The sequence below is a fragment of the Channa argus genome, chromosome 17 (assembly GCF_033026475.1).
Source record: "Channa argus isolate prfri chromosome 17, Channa argus male v1.0, whole genome shotgun sequence".
Taxonomy (NCBI): domain Eukaryota; kingdom Metazoa; phylum Chordata; class Actinopteri; order Anabantiformes; family Channidae; genus Channa; species Channa argus.
This window is the reverse complement of record NC_090213.1, coordinates 15781642-15803679: the sequence shown is the minus strand read 5'-3', so window position 1 is coordinate 15803679 and position 22038 is coordinate 15781642. Positions and strand designations below refer to the sequence as shown.

Genomic DNA, 22038 nt, shown 5'->3' with positions numbered 1-22038 from the left:
TCTTTTTTTTTTTTTGTAGCACAAATTGCGTTCATCGTTATCATATGTTAAATTAATTTAACAGTGAATAAGAGCAGCGGTATCTTTGTATTTCCCAATTTTTAGTAGCCTATTGTTATTTTGAATGCTATTTTTTGTAACTCCCTTTACGTTGACACATTTTATCAAGTTACAGTTTGTTCTTATTTATTTATGCATCTTGACGTGTAAATAACATTAACCTTAGTGCCACCTATTACCCCCCCACACACACACTCACTCCCCCCACGGTGCGCCCACCCTCTTCCTCCTCCCCATTACGTCATGGGGACCTGCACACTTGATCACAGGCTGGTAATCCGGGGATGCACCGCTTCATGCCACGAAATATGCTGCTACAGGAAACACTGAGCAGCTGCCTGTATTTCTGTGATCCGGTTTGCTTCACCAAATAAAAAAAAAGGGACAGAGAGGTAAAAACACACAAGGTGAAAAGGCGGGACTTCCTTCATAAACGGGTCCGGTTGTTTATGTGAGTGCATCGTGAGGCGCGCCAGTGCAGGATCAGATAACAGGGTGAGTTGAGCTTGTTGACAGCACAACATTTCTGCGTTTTGAATTCGTGTATCTTGTTCTGGATTATTTGGGACTTTGTGCAGAGTGTGGATTGCATTATAGTTGCAGGCGGAGCTGTGGCTGTAAGCGCAGCAACGCCAGAGCCAATATGTCTGACTGTGAGTGGGCAGGTTCACATTGACTTGATGTAGTTTATTAGCTCATAACGATGCATAACAGTCGTTATATCTTCAGTCTTTTAAATTTGCAGCCATTGCTCCCCTGAGCTGTAATGTCAACAGTGCTAATGTGTTTTAGTGCAGTACTGTTCTGGACATGTAAATCCACTGACTATAGCGCTCCGGACGTCACGTGACCAATCCTCTGTATGCGGCCATGATGACTGGAGGAGATGACGGTGCTGTGGATGGTGGAATAGTGCAGCCGTAAGAAGTCATTATGCACTTTGATTCCCAGTACATTAAACACTATCTTCCAGAAGTCAATAGATGAAACATTTGTGACCATTACCGCGCCACTGAAGTGCTTTCATAATGATGGCAACAACCTGAATACACAGTCTGACAGACCTGTAGCTTCTGCTTAGGTTACTATAAGAAGTGACGGCACTGTTTGCCATTTCCTAGTTTTATGCATAAATTGGTCATGAAATGTGATCTGATCTTCACCATACTCCCAAATGTAAATAAATACAATATTTTTTAGCTGATCACAGTTGTGATGTTTCATGTGTGTATTGAACACACCCATTACACATACAAAGGGATGGTGGAAAAGGGAATGGCAGCAATGTCTTAATAACTGGTTGAACCACCTTTGGCAGTAATTCTTCCTGCACAATGTTCATTCTCCCTCACAGAACTGCTTCAGATCAGCCATGTTCTTAGGACGTCTGGTGTGAATGACTTTCTTGAGTTTATTCCACAGCATCTTTGTTGGGTTGAGGTTTGGGCTGTATCTCCCAGCTTCTTCTTTTGCAGACAGCCACCCTGCAATTATCCTTCAGGAAACATTGTTAAACTTGAAAAGTAACTTTCCCCTCAAGAATGACAAGTGGTCCAGGTCCAGATGGACTAAAGCAGCCCCAAATCATGATGCTCCCCCCACCATACTTCACCATTGGGAAGATGAAGATATAGGTGGTCTTTGGACCAATGGCAGACGTGCTGCACTGTTGTTTTTGGAGATCAGTGGCTTCCTTTGTGGTGTCCTACTATGGATACAATTGATGTTTAAATGCTTTGTGTATGATCCACTCATAAACAGATATTTAAACCAACTGAAATGAATCCCTCAAGTCTTAAGTTGTTAGTCTTTGGTTCTTTTTCTAGGGCCCACATCCGTGTGAGCAGCCACAGTACCAGTTTGTCTGTGGACTAATAAATGTCTAAAGTCACTCTGATCACTCTGCAGCCATTTCCAGCTACATGAAAATCAACAACTCTTGATCCTAAATCTTCTGAGTCATGGTTCAGGTCATCTGATGCTGCTTGTAAAACACTGACACTTTTTCAGTGTTTTAATAAAACATGATAGATCTAAACCACATCTCCATTCTTGTTTCATAGGTTCATGTTTAGTGGCATCGCTTTGCATTTGTAATGGGTGTGTTCAGTAAAAACATGAAAAGTCCTGCTGTTTCAGCTTGGAAATATTGTGTTTAGTAATATTTGCAATTTTGGTGAAGATCAGATCACATTTGCATCACAGTCCCATTGCTTTTTTTTCCAAACTGCATTATAGTCACTTATTCAAAGACACTTATTAAAAATACAAGGCATTGTTTCTAATTCGTAAGTTGTTTTACAACACGCACAGAAGCTCAGAAGGTATTTCCTGGAATCCTCAGACTTATTTTACCGGATACCGTAGGCCGAATAAACTGCTAGTCGCCAATGATTTATAGTGTTCACACAGTCTACGTTCAGTTGGGCAAGTAGGGACAACTTTTATCAGCGACTTATCTCTGTGACTGGAGTGTAAGTAATACTTGTCGGACATTAGCTGGAGATAGAGACGTGCAGTATCCAAATAATTTTTCCTCTCATTGTCACTCTATCATAGTACTATTACTATTAGGATAGTTATTAGTGCTAAACAGCTGTAGCTAGTTAGTTTGTAATTTTTGATTCAGAAGGGTTTACGAATGAATTTTGAAAGGCACAACCTCCTTCACTAAATGATGCCTTTATAACCATCATACACCCTGCCTTTTGTTGAATTTATCACAGCAGCGTCATAAAATTTTGTAAAACTGGTTAATTATTCAAGCGTCATTGCTCCTGCCAAAATGGCAGCGATGTCATTTTTAAATGAGGAATTCTGGAATTGCGTGACGTTGTCTCCTGGAGCTCTATAGTGTTATGACTGAGCTTTAAAGATTGATATCGCAGTGAAATCTCTTAACCAAACTGGCCTACTTACGTGCAGCAACTAATCGTTTTGCCAATGCTTTATTGTATATGTTAATATTTTTACATGCTTTCTTCTATTGATTTACTGTGTAACTGAAGAATGCCTGACACATGTTACCCAAGGTGACTTCTTTAAATTGCTTATTTTATCCTTCCAGCAGATGGTTTGTGGAGCATTTTGTGCATTATAAATGATTTGGTGATTAATCGATTAGAGTAAAAGTCCATGAAGTCTCAATCGACTAATCCATCATCAGCTCAGCACTTTAATAGCCTTTGTTTTGAATGTGCTATAATTACAAGTAGCTACATTCTCGATGTACCCAGAGATGACTATTAAATATTTTAATTTAATTAAAAAGGACATTAAATTGTAAAGTTTTGGTGCTTTCCCTCATCTTATAGACACGACAAGACTAAAGAATTTTCAGGTTAATATTTAATGCAAATGATATTTGCAGCCATAATTATAATCCACACTTTTCAAAATATAATTTCATACTGTAGCAGTATGATGTTCCTTACTGGAAGTAAAAACCAAAACATCCTCCAAACAGAAGCACACAGAAAGATGTGAGCAGAACTTCCAATATAGTTTTTGCCAGACATCAGGGGTTAGAGGCTGAGCCTAAGCAGTTCTTCTGTGTTTTTGTAGGTTGTTTCCTCATACACGACACTATGCTGCACTGCTTGTTGCAACGAGGCTGCAATCCTCTGCTCTGCCTGTGGACCCTGCTGTGTCCTCTAGTCTCTCTCCATCAGCTGGACCAACACAGGGGCAGAAGGCATGGTGTGAGGGAGAGGCCCAAGCTGCTGCTCGTGTCATTCGATGGTTTCCGCTGTGACTATGTTGATCGGGTGCCAACGCCCAACTTCAGTAGCCTGATGCTTGAGGGAGTGATGGTAGAGCATGTGGAGAATGCTTACATCACCAAAACCCTCCCTGACCACTACAGCCTGGTGACAGGGCTGTATGCTGAGACACATGGCATTGTGGCTAATGAGATGTACGACCCTACTCTGAACCGGTCCTTCTCCATGGAAACGGACAGTATTTATGAGTCACGGTGGTGGGAGGAGGCAGTACCTCTCTGGGTGACCATTCAAAAAGCTGGAGGACGGAGCGGAGCTGCAATGTGGCCGGGGTCTGATGTGAAGATCCACGGCATGTTCCCCAATCAATACCTGCCATACAATGCCTCAGTGCCCTTTGAAACCCGAGTGGAGCGGCTTATCGAGTGGTTCTCAGCACCTAAAGAGGAGGCAGTGGATTTTGGAGTTCTGTACTGGGAGGAACCAGATGAGAGCGGGCACAAGTATGGACCTCAGAGCTCCAACATGGACGCAGTCATTGTTGGGATTGATGAGAAGCTTGGGTTCCTCATTAATGAGCTAAAGAAAGCTGGGCTGTATGAAAAGGTGAACCTGATAGTGACCAGTGACCACGGGATGACACAGCTTTTTGCGGACAATATCATAGAACTGGATGAGTATGTGAACAGAGACCAGTATACCTTGGTGGACAAGAGTCCGGTAGTGGGAATACTGCCAAAAGAAGGTAAACCAATCATTTTTAAGAAAGTAATACTATTTCCATTCTTGTTAAGAGTTAGATGGATGAGAATAACTTGCATACCCTTTCAATGGCATCCTAATAATACATATTCAGCTAGTACAAAGGTTCCTTTATCATAAGTTACAAAAATAGTCGAGTGTATTTAAAAAAGTTATAGTAAAATGATTGACAATTATATCCACTGCACGGATAAAACATTTGAAAAATGACTTTTAAATTATGAAGGGACAATTGGATTACTAGCTGAATGTGCATGAAATATTAAGTTGAAGGAAAACGTTTTACTTTTTACCATTTCAAAATAGGGGGATGCAAACGTTTTCATGCAAATGTAACATGCTGCATTTTTGTGTCTCTGTCTTGCAGGGAAGCTTGATGAAGTATATAACAAGCTGGTGGATGCAAACCCAAACATGATGGTGTATAAGAAAGAAGAAATTCCTGAGCACTTCCATTATCGGCACAACATCAAGATCATGCCCATCATCATAGAGGCAAAGGAGGGCTGGACCATTGTGCAGAACAGGAGCGGACCCTTCATGTGTAAATATGCAAACCTTTTAATGTTCTCTTTGGCATCGCTCTGCTCTTTTAATAGCTTCAGCTTTAGGCAGACGTTGAAATAGCTCATGTTATACTGTAATTAACAAAGAAAATGTTTTCCTGTAGAGGCAGCAGGGTTGTGTGGGTGTGTGTGTAGGTGTGTGGGTAGGTTTGGAGCACTTATATTTCATACTCTAATTCATTTTAGCAAGTTTTTATTTTTTCTCTTTCTCCCAAACACCATCTCTTTGTAGGCCCGTTAATCTGTAAAATAATCTGATGCAGTCTGCAGCTGAAAGGAAAACCTGTTTACAACATGCTGTGAGACTGCTTAACTTGATATGTCTAGCATGATACGATCCTGCTTATGAAAAGCTGATTCTGCTGAATAGCTGTCTGAGCTGCAGGGGCATAGAGTGTTGCACTCTATCTGGAAATGGTGCAGAGATCATCATTACATGTTTTATAACAAGACACTGAAAAGAAAACATGCGTTTGCAGTTAGTGATCCTGCTGCGCCATAGCCACTCATGGCCATTACAACATCTAAATTTGTGTCCACTTGTTAGCAGTCTTCATTTTCCTACCTTTGTTGCCATATTGGCACATTTGCACAATGATTTAGCAATAACCAGTCATCTGGCGCAAGCAGTGGTGGTAGTTAAACATCAGAGAGTAGAGAAATCCCAAATTCTATTGGAGATATAGAGATTAACAATGTAAGAATAATGAACTTTAAAACATTGCACAAACTTATTAAAATTGATTTTTTTGTTTATTTTTCTCACCAGTGGGAAACCATGGTTATGACAACACCCTACAGAGCATGCAGCCTGTGTTCGTAGCACGTGGGCCAGCCTTTCGCCAGAATTACGTGAAGACCTCCATGCGCTCTGTCGACCTTTATCCTCTCATGTGCCACATCCTGTCCATCCCCCCTCTTCCTAACAACGGCTCCCTCTTAAACGTTAAGGATCTTCTATATCCAGAGCCAACTCCACTCGCACCTACTATCCCTCCAGGGGTCCAGAAGTACTCCTATGCACCTGTTGTGGGTTCTTTCCTCGGTGTGGTGATGGTGCTGTGCTTTCTCTTGGTCTACATCAGACAAGTGACGCTCAGACAGCTGCCCTCACTAAAACACCGTAGCAGGGAGATGTCACAGCCTTTACTCCAAGAGGATTTGCACCTGTAGCAGAAGAAACAGAAAGGATAGGAAGAAGTGGAGATATTGCTCCCCAAGTTAGTGCCCTGTCCAGAAGCCTCCCATAAATGTTTCCCTTGCACAACTAATTGTAAATGTGCTGCTTCATTTTTTGGTTTGTTTGTTTTGTTTTTAGTTGGAGATCAAGGGAATCCAATCCAATCATGTACAGAGATGTGTCTTGGTTGCGCAAGTGTGAGGAAAATATCTAGGGTTTGCTTCTGACGTAGGCAAGATAAAAACCTTTACATTGGCTTTATAGTGGCTTTGCTTTGGTTGTGAATTTTACTTAAAATCATCTCATCATTTTCATTGTCACTTAATAAGTAAACTCGAAGCCAGTGTTTCTAGCGAGTATGACTCTTTGGTGGCAAAAACTGTGACTTGTTAACATTAAAGCATCAGTATGCTCAAAATTAACCAGTTTGATTGAAAGCACTTCTGTTCTGAATGGCAATGCTAACTACTACACAGTCACTCGATCATATTTATAGCGTTAAAACTTCTATTTATATGTAGCAAAGCAAAAGCAATTGTTTGGAAGAATTTAAAAGATGGCTTGAGCAAGACATTCAGGCCTGTGATCGGGCCGATGTTGTTCAGTGATCTGAAAACCACTTGTTGTTTAAAGCATATTGACACCTTTCATTTTTCACTGTAGCTGTGCTACGACTGACAGTAGATTTGGTTTATTCAAAATGTTCAAATCCATGCAAAGCAGATAAATAAAAAGCCCTGTTTTTCCACCAAATGTTCTACTTAATGGTCTGAGCACTGAATTAAAAGTGATTAAAGCATTCAGCACTCCACTACTTTAGGATGTTGGCTGAAGGCCAGTGTCATTTTTGAATGTTTTTTGGAAGCAGATGTTCCACTAAAGACTCTCTCAATGTGCCAGACTACTGCTCATATGTGTCGGTCATTCCATGAGCTGACCACATCAGTCCCACCAGACCTCCTTTAGAGGTCCGTTACATTTGCCTTTTAACTTATCAGAGAACATCTCTCCAAGCTGTGCAATCGTTTGTGTGTAAAGTTTGTCTATTCTCTCTGTAGTGTTTTGTTAAGAGGACATTTTTCTGTATTGACAAATTGGTTCCTGTTCATATGTCGATTGTCATAATCATGGTCATTTGATAGTGAAATGTGAAGTGCAATTGCTATTGGTCAGTATTTTGTCTTAGGAAATTTAAGGTTGCTTCGTTGAGAAGACTACTTCGTCATGACTTGAAAGAACTGCTCCTCTGATTTGCACTATAGGATGGAAATTAAACTGAACAAATAGGCAGTAGTTGGATGCTTTTTAGGTCACATATAATTTGCACTTTTTGTTTGTAGTGATGATTTGAAACAATAGTAGAAGGAAAGTTAGGTGCCTCTTGTCAAAAATCTTTAACATAAATTTGAGTCAAAATCTGCCTGTAAATTATTCAATTTATTTTTATTTTTTGGCAACATCTTTAAAAAAGACATGGTTCGGTTTTCATGTTAGGCTTTCATGTTCATTGATAAAAGCCTGTGCCCAAAAATGACATACACCACTGTGATATGCTTTTTACAAAATTCAAATTAATAAATCGAAACTATTTATATAACATTTTTAATTGTTATGATAATTGTCTTGTTTTATGAAAGAAATGTCTGATAATTATCCCCTAACTTGTTGACAGAGAAATGCATATATCCAGGCTATATATAAACAATTCAGTTAAAATTGTAAGTTGAATATTACCTTGGACTTTAAATGTGGATATTTAATATGATTTACAAATTTGAACAATCTTTGCCATGTTAATGCAAATAAAGAGTCTTCAGAAATTAAAGGAACTTATGTGAAACTGGATACATTGTTTTGGTTTTTTCTTTCTGTATGTATTTGCATGTGTTCGAGTGTGACGCCAGGGACTGATGTAAAATAGGTTATTCCAGTGAGTTAGGCAAATGAAAGATTAAACAAAGTAATTTAGCGCTTTTTGTTTGTCTTGATGTTTCCAGCTTCCTCCTTCCTTTTTTTTTTACACAGGCTTGGTAACAAATTGTGTGTCACTGCACTTGAGCAAAATGACACGCTTTTACTGACGTCCCTTCTCTGCCCAGTGTCCTTGAAGGCACCGTCCTCTGCTTAAGCCTTAACCATTTGTTAACTTGCAGGATCAAAGGTCTCTTGTACGTTATCGCTGGACTTTGCCCAGGCGCTCATGCACTCAGAAGCAGGCGCGCTGTGTGCCATTACGCTGACCATTCCAGCTCTTCTCCGCAAACCTCGGCTCTGCCAAAGAGGAAAAAAAAACTGCAAATATGGACATTATCACTGTAGATGAGGGGCGCCGTGATGGACATGACAGCCCGGACGGAGAACCTATGTATGAAAACTCAGGTGTGTCGAGGGCGCAACTTTACAGCGACGTGCAGGTCCACGCCTCTGCGGAGCGAGAGCGCAGCTCACCAGACTATATGAACATCAGGGACAGACGCAGCAGCTCGTCATCTTCATCCAGCGACGAGGAAAAAGTTAAATCCAAGGAAGTTGCAGGGCAGAAAGTGGCGCTGACGGTGGAGGATGTGAATGGCGTGGCGCACGGCGGATCCAGGCGCTCATCGACTTCCTCGGCATCCTCCGACACCCATGACCCGTGCGACGACCCGCCGATCCATCCGAAGATAGAGGACGAGGATAACGCCGAAGACGGGATGCTCATGGCGTACTCCCACCCCAACACTGGCGCCAGGCCGGCGGAGCCTGTCGACTACAGCCTGAAAACTCTGGAGGATTTCACTCCGGATGAGAGCAGCGCAGCCCCGGCTGACCCCAGCCAGCCCGACATCTCTCTGTTCGTCAAGGTAAGAAGATCGATAGGTACAGGGAGGTCTCTGCAGGCCCCACCCGGGATAGGCTTCCGTTTGCCTCATCCCCAGTGCATTACCGATGAACTCTATTCAAGCTCCTCATGTTGTGTAAACGTCACAGTGCCGGGAATTTAGAGGATTTTCGGATCTTGAATCCACAGCTTTTTTTTTTTTTTTTTACTAATAGTTCACCCACTGATAAATGCATGTTCCAAATTTGTGGATAGCACCAAAATATATTTTGATGGCAGTCTGCCAGTAATCCTCAACCTGTTGTCAGTTCCAGGCTAATTAGAGCTCATATGAGACATAATTTCTCCTTGTGCATAACGCAGAATGGATTTTAAAATATACTGAATTGAATGAAGATTATAAACTGTAGACACCCGTGTCTACAACAACATATATCACAAAACAATGAAGCATGTAAAACAATGGCCACATAAAATGGGAGAATAAAATAGAATATAGACAAAGGATAGATTCTGAGCCCACAATGTAAAGTGGAAATTATGTATTGCAGTGTGAAATATTGGACTTGATTGGGCCAAATAATCCAAAAGTGCAACATCAGTGTTATTCTGTGTATGTGGGTGGCTTAACCATTTCTTAAATGTCATATCCCAAAGCAGTGTCGTCAATGAATGATGCTCTAATCTGGCCAAGCCTGATGTGCCACGTAAATGTTTATAATGAAGGATTTTGTATTTATTTATTTATGTTAAGCATACTAAGGCCTAAATCATATAGTTTTATAAAACATTGAAAAGGATGTAATACTAATAATATGTGTGGAGAAAAAGCTCTCAAGCTCACAAATACCAGAAAATAAAACTCATACTTATATTGGAGCCAGATATATGCCTGCTTCACTGTTGAGGCCTAACTGACTGTGGAGGTGATTTATGTTAACAATAAAAACTTGAACTTTTGAAAATCAATAAATAGGCATGAATGGAGTTTAACAAAAGCTTTAGTTCTAAACAGGTGTATTTATAACAGAGTATCGATTTAAGGAAGAAATGCCATAGAAACAATGAGCTGTGTGTATTAGAAGAACAGTCACTTTAGGCTGCTGGCAATTTGATGTAATAATTAACTAGTTTACTGTAGGGCCATGGAGACGGGGGTGAACTCCATGCTGGAGCAAATCTGACTGTGTGTTTTCCTGCATTTCTGATAGAGCTGCTCAGCTCTGCTTTGTAATATCAGCGCATGCAGGGGTCACTTTGCTGATTGGGCAACTGATTGGAGATTCAGTATCAGTCGGCTGAACTCATAGAGCTCACTTTGAGATCCTTGTATTAGGGAAGTATAGAGGCAGCTGGTACTAAATCAGAACCTCAGTCGACACTGGAAGTCAGAAAATTCAACAAATTAAAACATTTACCGTGAGGAGACTTTTGACACGTACAGCAATTATGCAACTCCAAGATGTTATAACCATCTCATGATTAACCTGGATCATAGTTCAGAGAAGTGACAATATACTTGGCCCCCGCTCCACATATTACCACTCCCTTTCTACTTTGACTGACCTTTCTGTCAGAGCAAATCCACCCTCAGGTGGATTGCTGAACACTTTAATCAACAATTGCCATAAAACAAACTGGGCCCTATAAAAGTAGGGAGGAGATCATCTGTGCAAGCTGAAAACTTCCATGACTCCTCCCTCCCTCCCTCCCTCCCTGTGATAAAAAAAGGTGTTTTTAATCTCATACTTTTTGATAACAGGCCCCGCTTAAGATAACACTAACTGGATGCTCAGGTGGTCACTTTCAAAGTCAGAACGGCCACGGAATTGTATTAAATGGGTTCTTTGTAACTGATGGTTCGTCTCATGACTTAAAACAAGCTGTAAGTACGAGACAAGACTTTGGCATTGCTACGTCTTTACAAGAGGAAAAGTGAAACACTCTCCACCTTTGCACTGGAAATGTATTAAAATCAGTTACTGTTTGATGTTTGAGTGAATGATTAGCTCGCCAAGTCAGGGATTTGAGGTTCCTTTTGTCTCAAGAGGACAAAAACAAGGTGATTCTTCTAAACTATGACACTGGCAGAGAGTGAAGACCCAAATGTAAAAAGGACAAAGGTAACTGAGGTAGGTTATTCCTATGGGATTACCTGAAGGCTTTAAGGCGTGCACAATCATAATAATAATAATAAAAAAAACACTCTTAACAGGAAGCAATCCTGGGACTGGGAGCTCAGTTCTCTTGTCTTTTGACTCAAGCAATGACAGGTGTAGTACAGAGATTATACATACGCACACAACAGGGCTGATAATGGCCTGACAAAGACCCAGCTCACATCGAGGGAGGGCAGGCAGAGACCTCTGGTGGATCTACAAAAGAATACAGGGTTACTAAAAGAGATGTTAGAGATGTTATGTAGACAAAGATAGAAAGTCACAGAAGCACCTTTTCTGTGTGTCCCTGTCTGCCCTGGCCGGCAGTGGCCTTTCTGTGTGGAGTTTGCTTGTTCTCCCTCTCCTCCTCCAGGTACTCTGGTTTCCACCCCGAGTCCAAAAACATGCATGTTGGGTTAATTAGTGACTCTGCGAGCGTAGGTGTGAATTGTTGTCTTTCTGGGTAAGTCTCTGTGTGTTGGCCCTGTGATAGACTGATGATCCGTTTCCCCAACTCTTGACCAGTGACAGACCTTACAGTGTCTGCTCTGTGCTGCAGAAGTTCAAGTAGCTAAACATTTTATTTGTGCGTCTTAGAAATATAAAACAGCAAATGCACCTCATACAAAGCTCTAACACAGATCTATTCATGGACTCCATATTTGGTAGCTGAAAGACTGGTAAATGACATCTGACCCCAAAACCTAAAATTGCACATCTAGAAACGTCTCAACATTTTCCCACATAAACACTGATAATTAACTGTTTTCCACACTGGCCCAGTAATTGGTGTGTTTTGCATATAGAAGGAGGCCACACTATAAATAGAAACTTTAAAAAAAATAAAGATCTATAGCTTCCCAGTTTTTTTCCTCTTTTTCTGCTTTCGTCTAACGTTCACATTTGTTGATGATGAAAGATGACTTTCTTGAATGTAGCTGTCAGAACTGTGTGTCCTGTTTTACTGTGCCACACAGCGAGTGTCACTTACTGTCGTCAGTGTGTGCAGATTTTTGTTGTCAGTCCTGCATTTATTTTTGTTGCCCTACATCGCCTCACTCTGTAAATGAGCGCCAATTCCTGCCTTAAGTCCAAAGCCAAGCATTAATAATTCACAGAGGATTCTCTCCAGGTCTCCTACTAATCAAATATAACCCGCCCCAGAGTCAAACATGTGTGAATGCACTTTAAATATGAATGCTGCTGCTCATGCACTCATATACAGGTGGAGAGACAACCACAGAAACAAGCTGTCCAAACATGATCCCACTTTTTTTGCTAGTGTTTTGGGATGTACTGTATGTAGTAGTTTTGATAGTTTGGGGGTTGTGTATGTGTGTGCAAATGCAAAACAAAAGTATGACGTAACCAGTTTTGAAAAGAAGGGACAGATGAGCGAAAAAGTGGTGCTAGTTATGTGTGTTAGAGGGGAGCAATGGTGGGAAGAGAGAGATGGAGCTCCACCCCCTGGTATAGACTGACACCTGTTTTCCACTTTGTGCCAGTGAGAGCTAGTTCTGCTCCCCATCTGTGTCTAAATCAGAGCACGGGGCTCTAACTGCCACCTGGACCCACTCTCAGCCTCACCTGCAGGACACAAACGAGGGAGAAAACAGACTTCGCACTGCAAAAAAAAAAAAAGGTGGTGGAAACCTTAAATAAGGGAGTAAAAACTGTAAAGGGAGAGATAACCTTTTGAAGTGCGAGGGACCTCTGTCAGCTGAGAGAGGATAATCTGAGAGAAGATATTTGGGTTTCTTCATCATTTTTGGGGAGGATGTAGACCTCCAAGCATGAGAAGAGAACTGTAGGTTACAAAAAAAAAAAAAAACTTAAAGAATCACGGAGACAGCCAGACATCATGTCCGCTAACAGTCAGGACAGAGAGCCTGACATTGAACTTTTTGTCAAGGTAAGATGGACAGAAATGTGCTTATGGTATTTTCCAAAGTTAAGTTGTGATGGAAGATCGAAGCTGTATATGACTGTGTGCTGTGAAGAGCTCACGTAACCTAATAGTGGAGGTAGAGTTACAGCGGCACTGGCACACTGTTGACTCAGGATTGTTGGGACAGTGATACCAAAGCTGCGTATTGATGGTGGGACACTGTACTACTGTCTTTTACAAAAAGGATTCCCTTAAATAGACTTAAATGCAATTTGTAAACTTGATTTGGATGTGCATGGTGAGCTTATTATCTGAGAAATGAAAGGAGCCATTATTTTTGTGCAGCTACTCACTGAGATGCTCACCTGAGTAGAAATATCATTTTGGAAGTGCCACATTAGGTAGAGTTGTTTTGTTCTCTAAGACCAGATGCACCTGAGGCCCCCAGAGAAACATTAGAGGCAGGTGAGTGTACCTGAGGCAGGTGAAGTGGAAGCAAGTGGAAAAGCTAATGTGCTGCCTGGATGCACTGACCCAATTAGCTGGTGTGAAGGCTGCTTTCAGCCAAACGCACCTCCTAGGAAACCAGTCAGCTTGGTAACTTTAATTTCACCAGCGCGGACAACACGGGTTCCTTGGGTCACTAAGCCTCACCATTAACAGTATTCTTCTCTTGCTTCAGTCACAAAACCAGCTCTAGTACACGCACTAACTCTGTCTTACAGCTTAACTCTGTTTAGTTATAGATTCTAAGATGTCGGCTCCTTCAATAAATGCTGGTCTCAAGGAAATCAAACCCTCTTTTGGTCTGTGCAGAGCCAATCTGATGCACAAACCTAATAATTGGATACATATTTTATGATAAAGCACGTAGCATCATGAGCTTTACATCAGTTTAGATCATTACTCAAGTTATGAATCTCCATATGGGGTCATATATCATTTATAGGAGGATGCAGCATTTTTACCAATACTTGAAAATTAAAGTAAGGATCAACCTCAGCAACATTTTTTTTGGTCACTCTTGAAAAACTTTTTTGACTTTGCCAATCTGATGATACCAATGTGCTTTTTTTAATATAACTGTAACTAAGACTCGGCCATTCAGAAAATATGATGTGGTAAAAACCAAGGAAAACAAAACCCATTTGCTATATAATCTACATGTATATGCATATGATAGATGATGTGAAGTAATGTTGGCTCCAGTGCCCCCCCACCTTTTGTTCTCAATGTTCTAGAAGTTGATTGGCCATTATTAGTGGCTGTGTATTGTGTTACAACTGTGCAGCTGAGCCTAGTGATTACAATGCACAGACAGAAGCATCACATGCACTCAGCAGCATCAGGGCTTGGCGTACATACAGTTGGCTCAGCACCTCTGTTCTCTGATCTTTGCTGGAAGCTGCACGTAAACTTCTAAATTTCTTGTGAAGTGACTGCAAAGCCTGCATTCAAGTGAATCGTTTGTGATATTAACTATCGCCAGAGCCCTTGTTTAAGCATAATAATAATAATACTAATGAAGTTGATTCGTTGTTTAAAGAGGGTTTCATTTTGAAATCATGATTACATAACTTCCAGCTCCTGTCAAAGTGTTCCTCATCCCGCTGACCTCGGGGTCAGTGCACTTCTTTTGCCACGTGCTGTGGACTGCAAGTTGACAGGTCTGACCCTACACTCTGTGCCCCCCTGGTCACTGAACCAAGTGCTGGAATCACTACAGTATGTATAATTCAGCCAGGCAAAGGGATCAGGTGTCACTGTGGGTACTCTGCTGTGTTCTCATACATCCCCACACATAATATCACTACATGTACACGAGTATTGTATACTGTGGGGAAGAGGTGGTTCTTTTATCTAGAATTTATTTTCCAGTTCTTTTCTCAGTTGATGGTTTTATAAAAAATATAAAATGCCGATGAAGGCAAAACATATAAACAGTGGTAGTGGTTTTATCAAGCGAACATTTCAGGATCCTGTACAAGTGTGATGCCAGTAATGTTTTACAAACAAATTTTACACATAAACCAAAGTAAAGTATAGCGTACAAGTACACAGTAAACTACCCAACAGTATATACATCAGTTCTAATTATCTCCTCCTACAGAATAATACTGCACATATTAATGCATGAATAATAAAAAGCTAATGGTATTTTAATAATAGGCAATACACATTGGCCATTTTTCACAATTCTATGCTTTGCAAAATTTTTATTACATTGACTTTTTGGATGTTTTGCTACTTTTACCTAATACATAAAATACTTCTTTCCAAATTCTGTCCGTGTCATACGTCTGTAACAGTTTGTGCAGTGTTTACATTTATATACAACCCATGACGCTTCTCTTACGTTAACTTCCTGGAAAAACACTCAAAGCATCGCAGAAGTGATTTTCCTCTGTTCCTGTGAGCAAGATGTTGTAGCAAGTAGCAAGTGTGTGTGTGTGTGTGTGTGTGTGTGTGTGTGTGTGTGTGTGTGTGTGTGTGTGTGTGTGTGTGTGTGTGTGTGTGTGTGTGTGTGTGTGTGTGTGTGTGTGTGTGTGTGTGCGTGCGTGTGTTCGGGGGGGAGGGGGGTAGTCCAGTCAATCTCTGTCCTGTTTGTGGAGGACAGCAAGTATTTGAGAAATGTGTTCTGCAGAGATGGATATAGTTTGGTTAAAACACAAACAGAAAAAGAGACAATAACAGAAAATTCTGCAGCACTGTAAACTTCAATGAAATACTAGTATATGTTTGAAATATTTAATGTTCAGATTTGTTGAGAATATGTCAGAGTTGATATAACTCTATGCTCGTTTACTATGCCACGGTTGTTTCTGTTGTCATGTTGAATTACATTATACTATAAGCTGTCCACCAACTGTATATGTGTCTTTGCATGTATACACCATATTTCCACTGTGTAGTATTTCATCACTCTGAATTATTTTCTGTCGTGTGTGTGTGTGTGTGTGTGTGTGTGTGTGTGTGTGTGTGTGCGCGCGTGCAGGCAGGCAACGATGGCGAAAGCATTGGAAACTGTCCATTCTCTCAGCGCCTCTTCATGATCCTCTGGCTCAAAGGAGTCGTGTTCAACGTCACCACCGTCGACCTCAAAAGGTTAGCGCACAAAGATGGAGGCTCGCGGCGCAGAAATGCTACTTATGGCTTCCTCATGACACACTACTATTCTCTGTGTCCCCTGTAGAAAGCCAGCAGATCTGCGGAACCTAGCCCCGGGGACACACCCTCCTTTCCTGACCTACAACGGAGAGGTCAAGACCGATATCAACAAGATCGAGGAGTTTCTCGAGGAAACTCTCTGTCCTCCAAAGTAATTCAGCTAGAAGGTTTACAACATGTCATTTACAGTAGTGGATTATATTGCTGACTACACACAAATACACCAGCACACACACACACACACACACACACACACTGCTTTTGTGTGCTAGATTTATTTCACTTCAGAAACACTGTTGAAAGCACAGGAAACACCAGTGAAAAAGTGCTGCATTTGAGGAGGACTGATGTTAACTGATACAGTGTAACTGTTGTTTATGGCTGTTGTAAATCTCTGGTGAATCAGTGTATATACGATTCTCAGGTACTCTTTCATATTTCATCCTTGAAAACAAATAACTAGCTATAAATATGTGCTTCACTGACTCGGTTACAGCTTTTGTGTAATATTAGAACTTTTTGTTTTATTGTTGTTGTCCTACCCTCCGTCAAAAAGGGAAAAAAAAAAGCCTGAGTCAGTATGCAAGCAGTTGCAGAGAAAAGATGTCAGATTAACTAAATCTTTCTTTTATTGCCTGTAAAGTTTTTTACATTACAAAGGGACTTTAGTGGGAGCGAGTTTAGGGGGCAGGCGGCCAGCTCGGCGTGAGAGTGTAACATGGTTTCAGTCTGAGCTGAGCTCCAGTCCAGGTGTTAATGCTATCCAGATGGTTCAGTCTGACTGTGTCTCTGACTGCGTGTCCTGCCTCTGCCCCTCCCCCCCCCGTTTGCTCAGGTATCCCAAACTGGCCGCCAAACAGAGGGAGTCCAACACAGCTGGAAATGACATCTTCGCCAAGTTCTCAGCTTACATCAAGAACACCAAACCAGAGGCCAACGCTGGTGGGCTGCTCATTTTGTGTCATTTACACTTACAGAAACCGAATGAGATGATTAAACATAAGAAAGACAATTTAATATTTCTCCACTAGGTCGTAGCAGAGTCCAGGATTTGAGTCTTGCTTTGACTCATATATTTTGCTGTGCTGCCACCTAGTGAGGAAACCAGCACACGGTCCGATGACTCTGCTTTGTGTGTCCATGCTTATGTATGTTTCTGTGTGTTCAGCTTTAGAGAAAGGTTTATCCAGGGCTCTAAAGAAGCTGGATGACTACCTGAACAGCCCCTTGCCAGACGAGATCGATGCAGACAGCATGGAGGACGAGAAAAGCTCCAACAGATGCTTCCTGGATGGGAACGAGCTCACTCTCGCAGACTGCAACCTGCTGCCTAAATTACACATAGTCAAGGTAAAGAAAGAGTGTATCCGAGGCAAATGGGGGGGAGGGTCCCCTTCCATTGCTTTACAGTACAAGCCTAGTTCACATTCTCTGTACGAAGTTGTTCTTGCTAAGAATAGCAAAATGTAGACATGGGGACTATTTGAGAAAGCTCCAGTATTAATGAAACCAATAAACAAACCGTTCAGGACAAGCAGAAACACTGAGCCCTCAACTCTTATTGTACATTATACCGTAACTTTGCAACCTCGCAACAGCTCTAGGACTAAAACAGATGAACTTCTCCATTCGAACTGAAACGTCCCAACAGCTGCTGGAGAAACAGCCATGACATTTGTGGAAGCCGACCCCCTGACTTCTCCTGTAGTGCCCTCTGCAGGTGTATGACCAAAAAAAAAAAACCACCAAATCAGCACCTTCCCATTGGCCTCAGATGTACTTTGTGTTTGTACTAGTAAAACACGTTTTGAGCATAAGAGCATTTTGATGTTACCCCACAAAGAAGCTGGTGGCCTTTTGAAAAATTGCTTTAAGCCTTTAAAAAACACGTCTCTGTTGGACTTTAAAGGTCTGAAATAAGTCCATTTCACGCTGACATTAGAGTTTTGTCTCTTCTTCTAGGTCGTTGCTAAGAGGTATCGCAACTACGACATCCCCTCAGACATGACAGGTGTGTGGCGCTACCTGAATAACGCGTACACACGTGATGAATTCACCAACACCTGTGCTGCCGATTCTGAGATCGAGACCGCCTACAAAGATGTGGCGAGGAGACTGGCCAAGTAGCTTTACAGCCGACCCGCTCTCAAACAAAACAACACAACAACACACACACACAAAAACAACACTTCTAAACATGACTGGTTTTTTGAGTCTTCCTCAGTGGCATTTTGAGGAACCACTGAACCTCTTCTGTCACATTTGTCTGTGTTGTAGGGTGACTTGTACTGATTTACACTTCCCCAGTTCCAGATGTGAAGGATTTCAGAGGTTCAGTACGTAGTGTTATGGTCTTATAATTACAGAAACAGACACAGCAACACAGAAGTGGAGCAGAAGATAAATCCAGCACAATTAACTTCCCAATTTTTAAACCAGATTCCAGTTTTGCTGCCGTGAAACGTCTGACATAACACTTTTCACTCGAACATGATTGTGTCTGTCTGTATTTATTTCTCATAACACAAAGCTCTCTTTCATACATATTCCACTGGCCCACACAGCCAAGCATTTTTACTAGCTGCTGATGTCAGGGTCATTCACTTTATTTATTCCTAAGCCCACAGTCTAGTCTAGTCTGACTCCAGTGTTTATTATCGAGCTCTGGCTCCTGGGGGAGACACCTTGATTCATCTATGATTGATGCTCCCAATTGTTTGCTGGCTATGACTGTTTCACTCATTCATTTTGATTTGTGGCCCATTACTGTAGGTGTCGTCGTAGTTGTTTTGTTTCCTGGAGCTTATCTTAAAATTTCACTCCTGCTGCTTCAGAAAGTTTGATTTTTACGAAAGATTGATTGATAAGAAATAAGCTTTTGTTCTTCACAATGTTTGTTCAGAAGGACAAGATTAGCTTTTTAGGGACATAGTTTAGAGCTAAGGTTGTTGCTGAGTTGTATGCATGAATCAGTTGATATTAATAATTTATGATATGAAAGCCCAGCATAGAGGCTCATTTTATTCAGATATGACAAATCCTCAACTATGTGCCTTTATTTGAAAGCATCAAAAGTCCAAGCCAATGTCACTGATGGACTCATTGTGAAAAATGTATTGCAGCCAGTGCTGAGACATTTGTTTTGCCTCCAGCTATTAGTGTTCAGCCTACATATTGATTTTGTCTTAAGTTACACGATATTATGAATGGAGAGAGTATTTATTTAGCAGCTCCAATCAGGCCTGATTAGGTAGAGCCATTAGTGGTGCGATGAAAAGCGTCTTCCAGGCCAGGTCCACAACGGTCAGGAGCCCTGCCCTCCAGCCCCTCATCAAAGAGACATTTCCTCTGTGCTGAGGAGTCTATCAACTTCCACAGCCTAAAAGTTCAAGTTCAAAAGTTCCATTGTCCATACAGAGGACGATGGAAATTTGTCTTGGGGCTTATCGTCTTTGGCTCGGTGTCATGGTGCAACTATAGCAAGACTTCCTTGAAGAACCATAAGTCTCTTGTGTGGTTTGGATAAACATATGATATGAAATTGGAGCATGATGACTTGGCTTGCTCAATGCAAAGCTCCACAAATAAAATAATATTTTCACAGATCTGCTTCTGCCTTTTCTTTTCCAGCTAGGTGATCAATCAGTACTGATAGTTAGAAGTTGTCATGAAGAGAGAGGGATGAGTGGCCTGTCACAATGACAGTAAGACTCCCGGTGGAAAGTGGATCCTGGTCCTGAAAAGGGTTAAGTGTGCCTGACTGAGCTGATCAAATCCAGTGGTGCAGGTCTGTTTCTTCATCTATAACAGAGAGAGAGAAGAAGAGAGAGAGAGAGTGATGACCGTTGACAGGCTTAAATAGAGGCTTCCATGCCAGGGATCAAACGCCATCCCTCTTCTCCACTCTCTCATTAAGACGGAAAACCCGAGCGCCGCCATCCGATCTGTCTCCATTTTTCCTCAAAGGAGTCTAACTTGAAAGATCTGCGCCTGTCGGATTTACAATGGTGGGCGAGTGGTGTTTACTGAGACGCAGCTTTGCCAGAAACAACAGTCAAAGAAAATAAATGGAGCCTGCCTAGTGTTTCCACAGGAGTAAGGAAATATGGAGCGAGACTTGTGCCTTGCTGTTTGGTAATTAGTACCTAAACATCCCTGTCCTTGGATCCCATCGCTCAGATCCAACATTTCTGCAAGCTGGATAATATACAGTGGAGCATTAACGTCAAACACGTCTGGTCATGGGGCCTGGCACGCCACATTAATCTGTTATTACACTCCCAGTGGATCTACCAGTCACTGGCCTTGGCTCGGCCACCATAGCGCAGGGAGTGTGTATGGGCTGACAGGGACTCACACACAGCATACTTTTATAGCCAGGTTTAGTAAACCTTTTCAGCTCAGGCATAAATTGTGTAAATTGAGTCGTGCTTTGAGACCTGAGCTGATTAAAACAAACTGGTGTGTTTGACGCGTGAGGACCTACCAGAAACAGACCTGTGATCCAATTAAGGCCCAGACCCATAGTTTAAGAAATACTGCCATGTAGACTTCAATGCCTCTTACAAGAACAAGTCAAATTTAGCTGCTGCTTACCATAGTTATTGTACCCAGGAGACAGACACATGTGCTTTAGCCTGAGGTGTAGTTTGGTTTTCTCTTCTCGTGCCCTTCTATTTAAGTAGAAACCTCGTCCATTATCCATGTTTTTCTTTTAACTGTGGCAGTGGAGAAAAGTTCCTTATTTCGCCTTCTTTAAACTCAGCCTGTGCCTGTCCTGTATTATTATAACAAAGATAAGCAACATTTGTCCCCTCACAAATAAATACATAAATCTTTAAATAAACCCTCGTTGCCACACCGCTGCACATCAAACTGATTTTTAAGTGGCTGCTGCCATTTGTCCTAATCCAAACAAATATGGTAATCAGAAAAAATGAGCTCTTGCCCAATTTGTAACATGTGAACCAAAATTAAAGAGGTTTTTTTTTGTTCTCTTTACTTCTGTTCCGTTCATTTCTATTTCCATAAAGGAATAACAAGAGGAGATACATTTATCATTTCTGACTGCATGCAGAGCAAACAATAAAAACAGCTGTGTTTTTTTTATATCTATGTGCTACTACATTGACACAAATGATTAGAGCAAGGTCTCTGACATACTTCATGCAACCACTAACTGCTGTGTTTCCTCACGATGGTGTAGTCCCTGACATGGCGACAGCAGCACAAACCAAATCTAGAAGGTGCGAGCTGAGGCCTGAGGAGGAAGTGTCTAATCAGAGCCCATGAACTGCTGTCATAACAGGAGATCATGTTTAAAGAGGGAGACAGGGCTGCAGAAGACGACTCCTCATCTCTTCCACTCTGACACAGAGAACATCTTAGAGCGTATCATATTCTCAACAGGTCTCCCCCCCGCCTCCAGCCCCCAGCCCCCAACCTCCTCTGCTCCCCTGCCCTCAGAGGATTGAATGACTTGTGGCGAAGCTTGCTGGGGATTATTGATCTGCCTGGCGCACGCCTGCGGTTTCGGCGTAAGTCTGACGACCTCAGCAGAGAGAGTTCTTGGCACACACTGACCCCAGCCTTAGATCACCGGAGGAGCCGTGGAGGCTGGGACAGACTTGTCATGGCCTGAAGTTTGGTCTGTCTGAGCTCGGAGCCAGGTGATCAAGACATTTTTATGTGCATTTAAATAATCAGACCCAA

General features: G+C 41.7%; 2 protein-coding genes across 3 annotated transcripts; both read left to right on the top strand.

The window, feature by feature from the left end:
* The first annotated feature begins 303 nt into the window (after nt 1-303).
* Nucleotides 304-8135, top strand: enpp5 (ectonucleotide pyrophosphatase/phosphodiesterase 5). Its single transcript, XM_067481472.1, has 4 exons — nt 304-555; nt 3625-4527; nt 4912-5088; nt 5880-8135. The coding sequence occupies exons 2-4, from the start codon at nt 3648-3650 to the stop codon at nt 6281-6283; spliced, it is 1461 nt and encodes a 486-aa protein (XP_067337573.1). The 5' UTR covers nt 304-555; nt 3625-3647; the 3' UTR covers nt 6284-8135.
* A 276-nt stretch (nt 8136-8411) lies between these two features.
* Nucleotides 8412-19931, top strand: clic5b (chloride intracellular channel 5b). Of its 2 annotated transcripts, none has more exons than XM_067481477.1 (6): nt 8412-9133; nt 16154-16263; nt 16352-16477; nt 17162-17268; nt 17495-17676; nt 18289-19931. In XM_067481477.1, the coding sequence occupies exons 1-6, from the start codon at nt 8591-8593 to the stop codon at nt 18451-18453; spliced, it is 1233 nt and encodes a 410-aa protein (XP_067337578.1). In that variant the 5' UTR covers nt 8412-8590; the 3' UTR covers nt 18454-19931. The 2 variants fall into 2 exon arrangements, with proteins under 2 accessions (XP_067337578.1, XP_067337580.1); XM_067481479.1 differs by lacking the exon at nt 8412-9133 and adding an exon at nt 12869-13182.
* The last annotated feature ends 2107 nt before the right edge of the window (nt 19932-22038 follow it).

Excerpts from the sequence above, each read along its gene's own strand:
- enpp5 (XM_067481472.1), top strand. The coding sequence starts at position 3,648 with ATGCTGCACTGCTTGTTGCAACGAGGCTGCAATCCTCTGCTCTGCCTG. Across the intron at positions 4,528-4,911 it reads GGGAATACTGCCAAAAGAAG|GGAAGCTTGATGAAGTATAT; the intron begins GTAAACCAATCA and ends TCTGTCTTGCAG. Across the intron at positions 5,089-5,879 it reads CAGGAGCGGACCCTTCATGT|TGGGAAACCATGGTTATGAC; the intron begins GTAAATATGCAA and ends TTTTCTCACCAG.
- clic5b (XM_067481477.1), top strand. The coding sequence starts at position 8,591 with ATGGACATTATCACTGTAGATGAGGGGCGCCGTGATGGACATGACAGC. Across the intron at positions 16,264-16,351 it reads ACCACCGTCGACCTCAAAAG|AAAGCCAGCAGATCTGCGGA; the intron begins GTTAGCGCACAA and ends TGTCCCCTGTAG. Across the intron at positions 17,269-17,494 it reads CAAACCAGAGGCCAACGCTG|CTTTAGAGAAAGGTTTATCC; the intron begins GTGGGCTGCTCA and ends CTGTGTGTTCAG.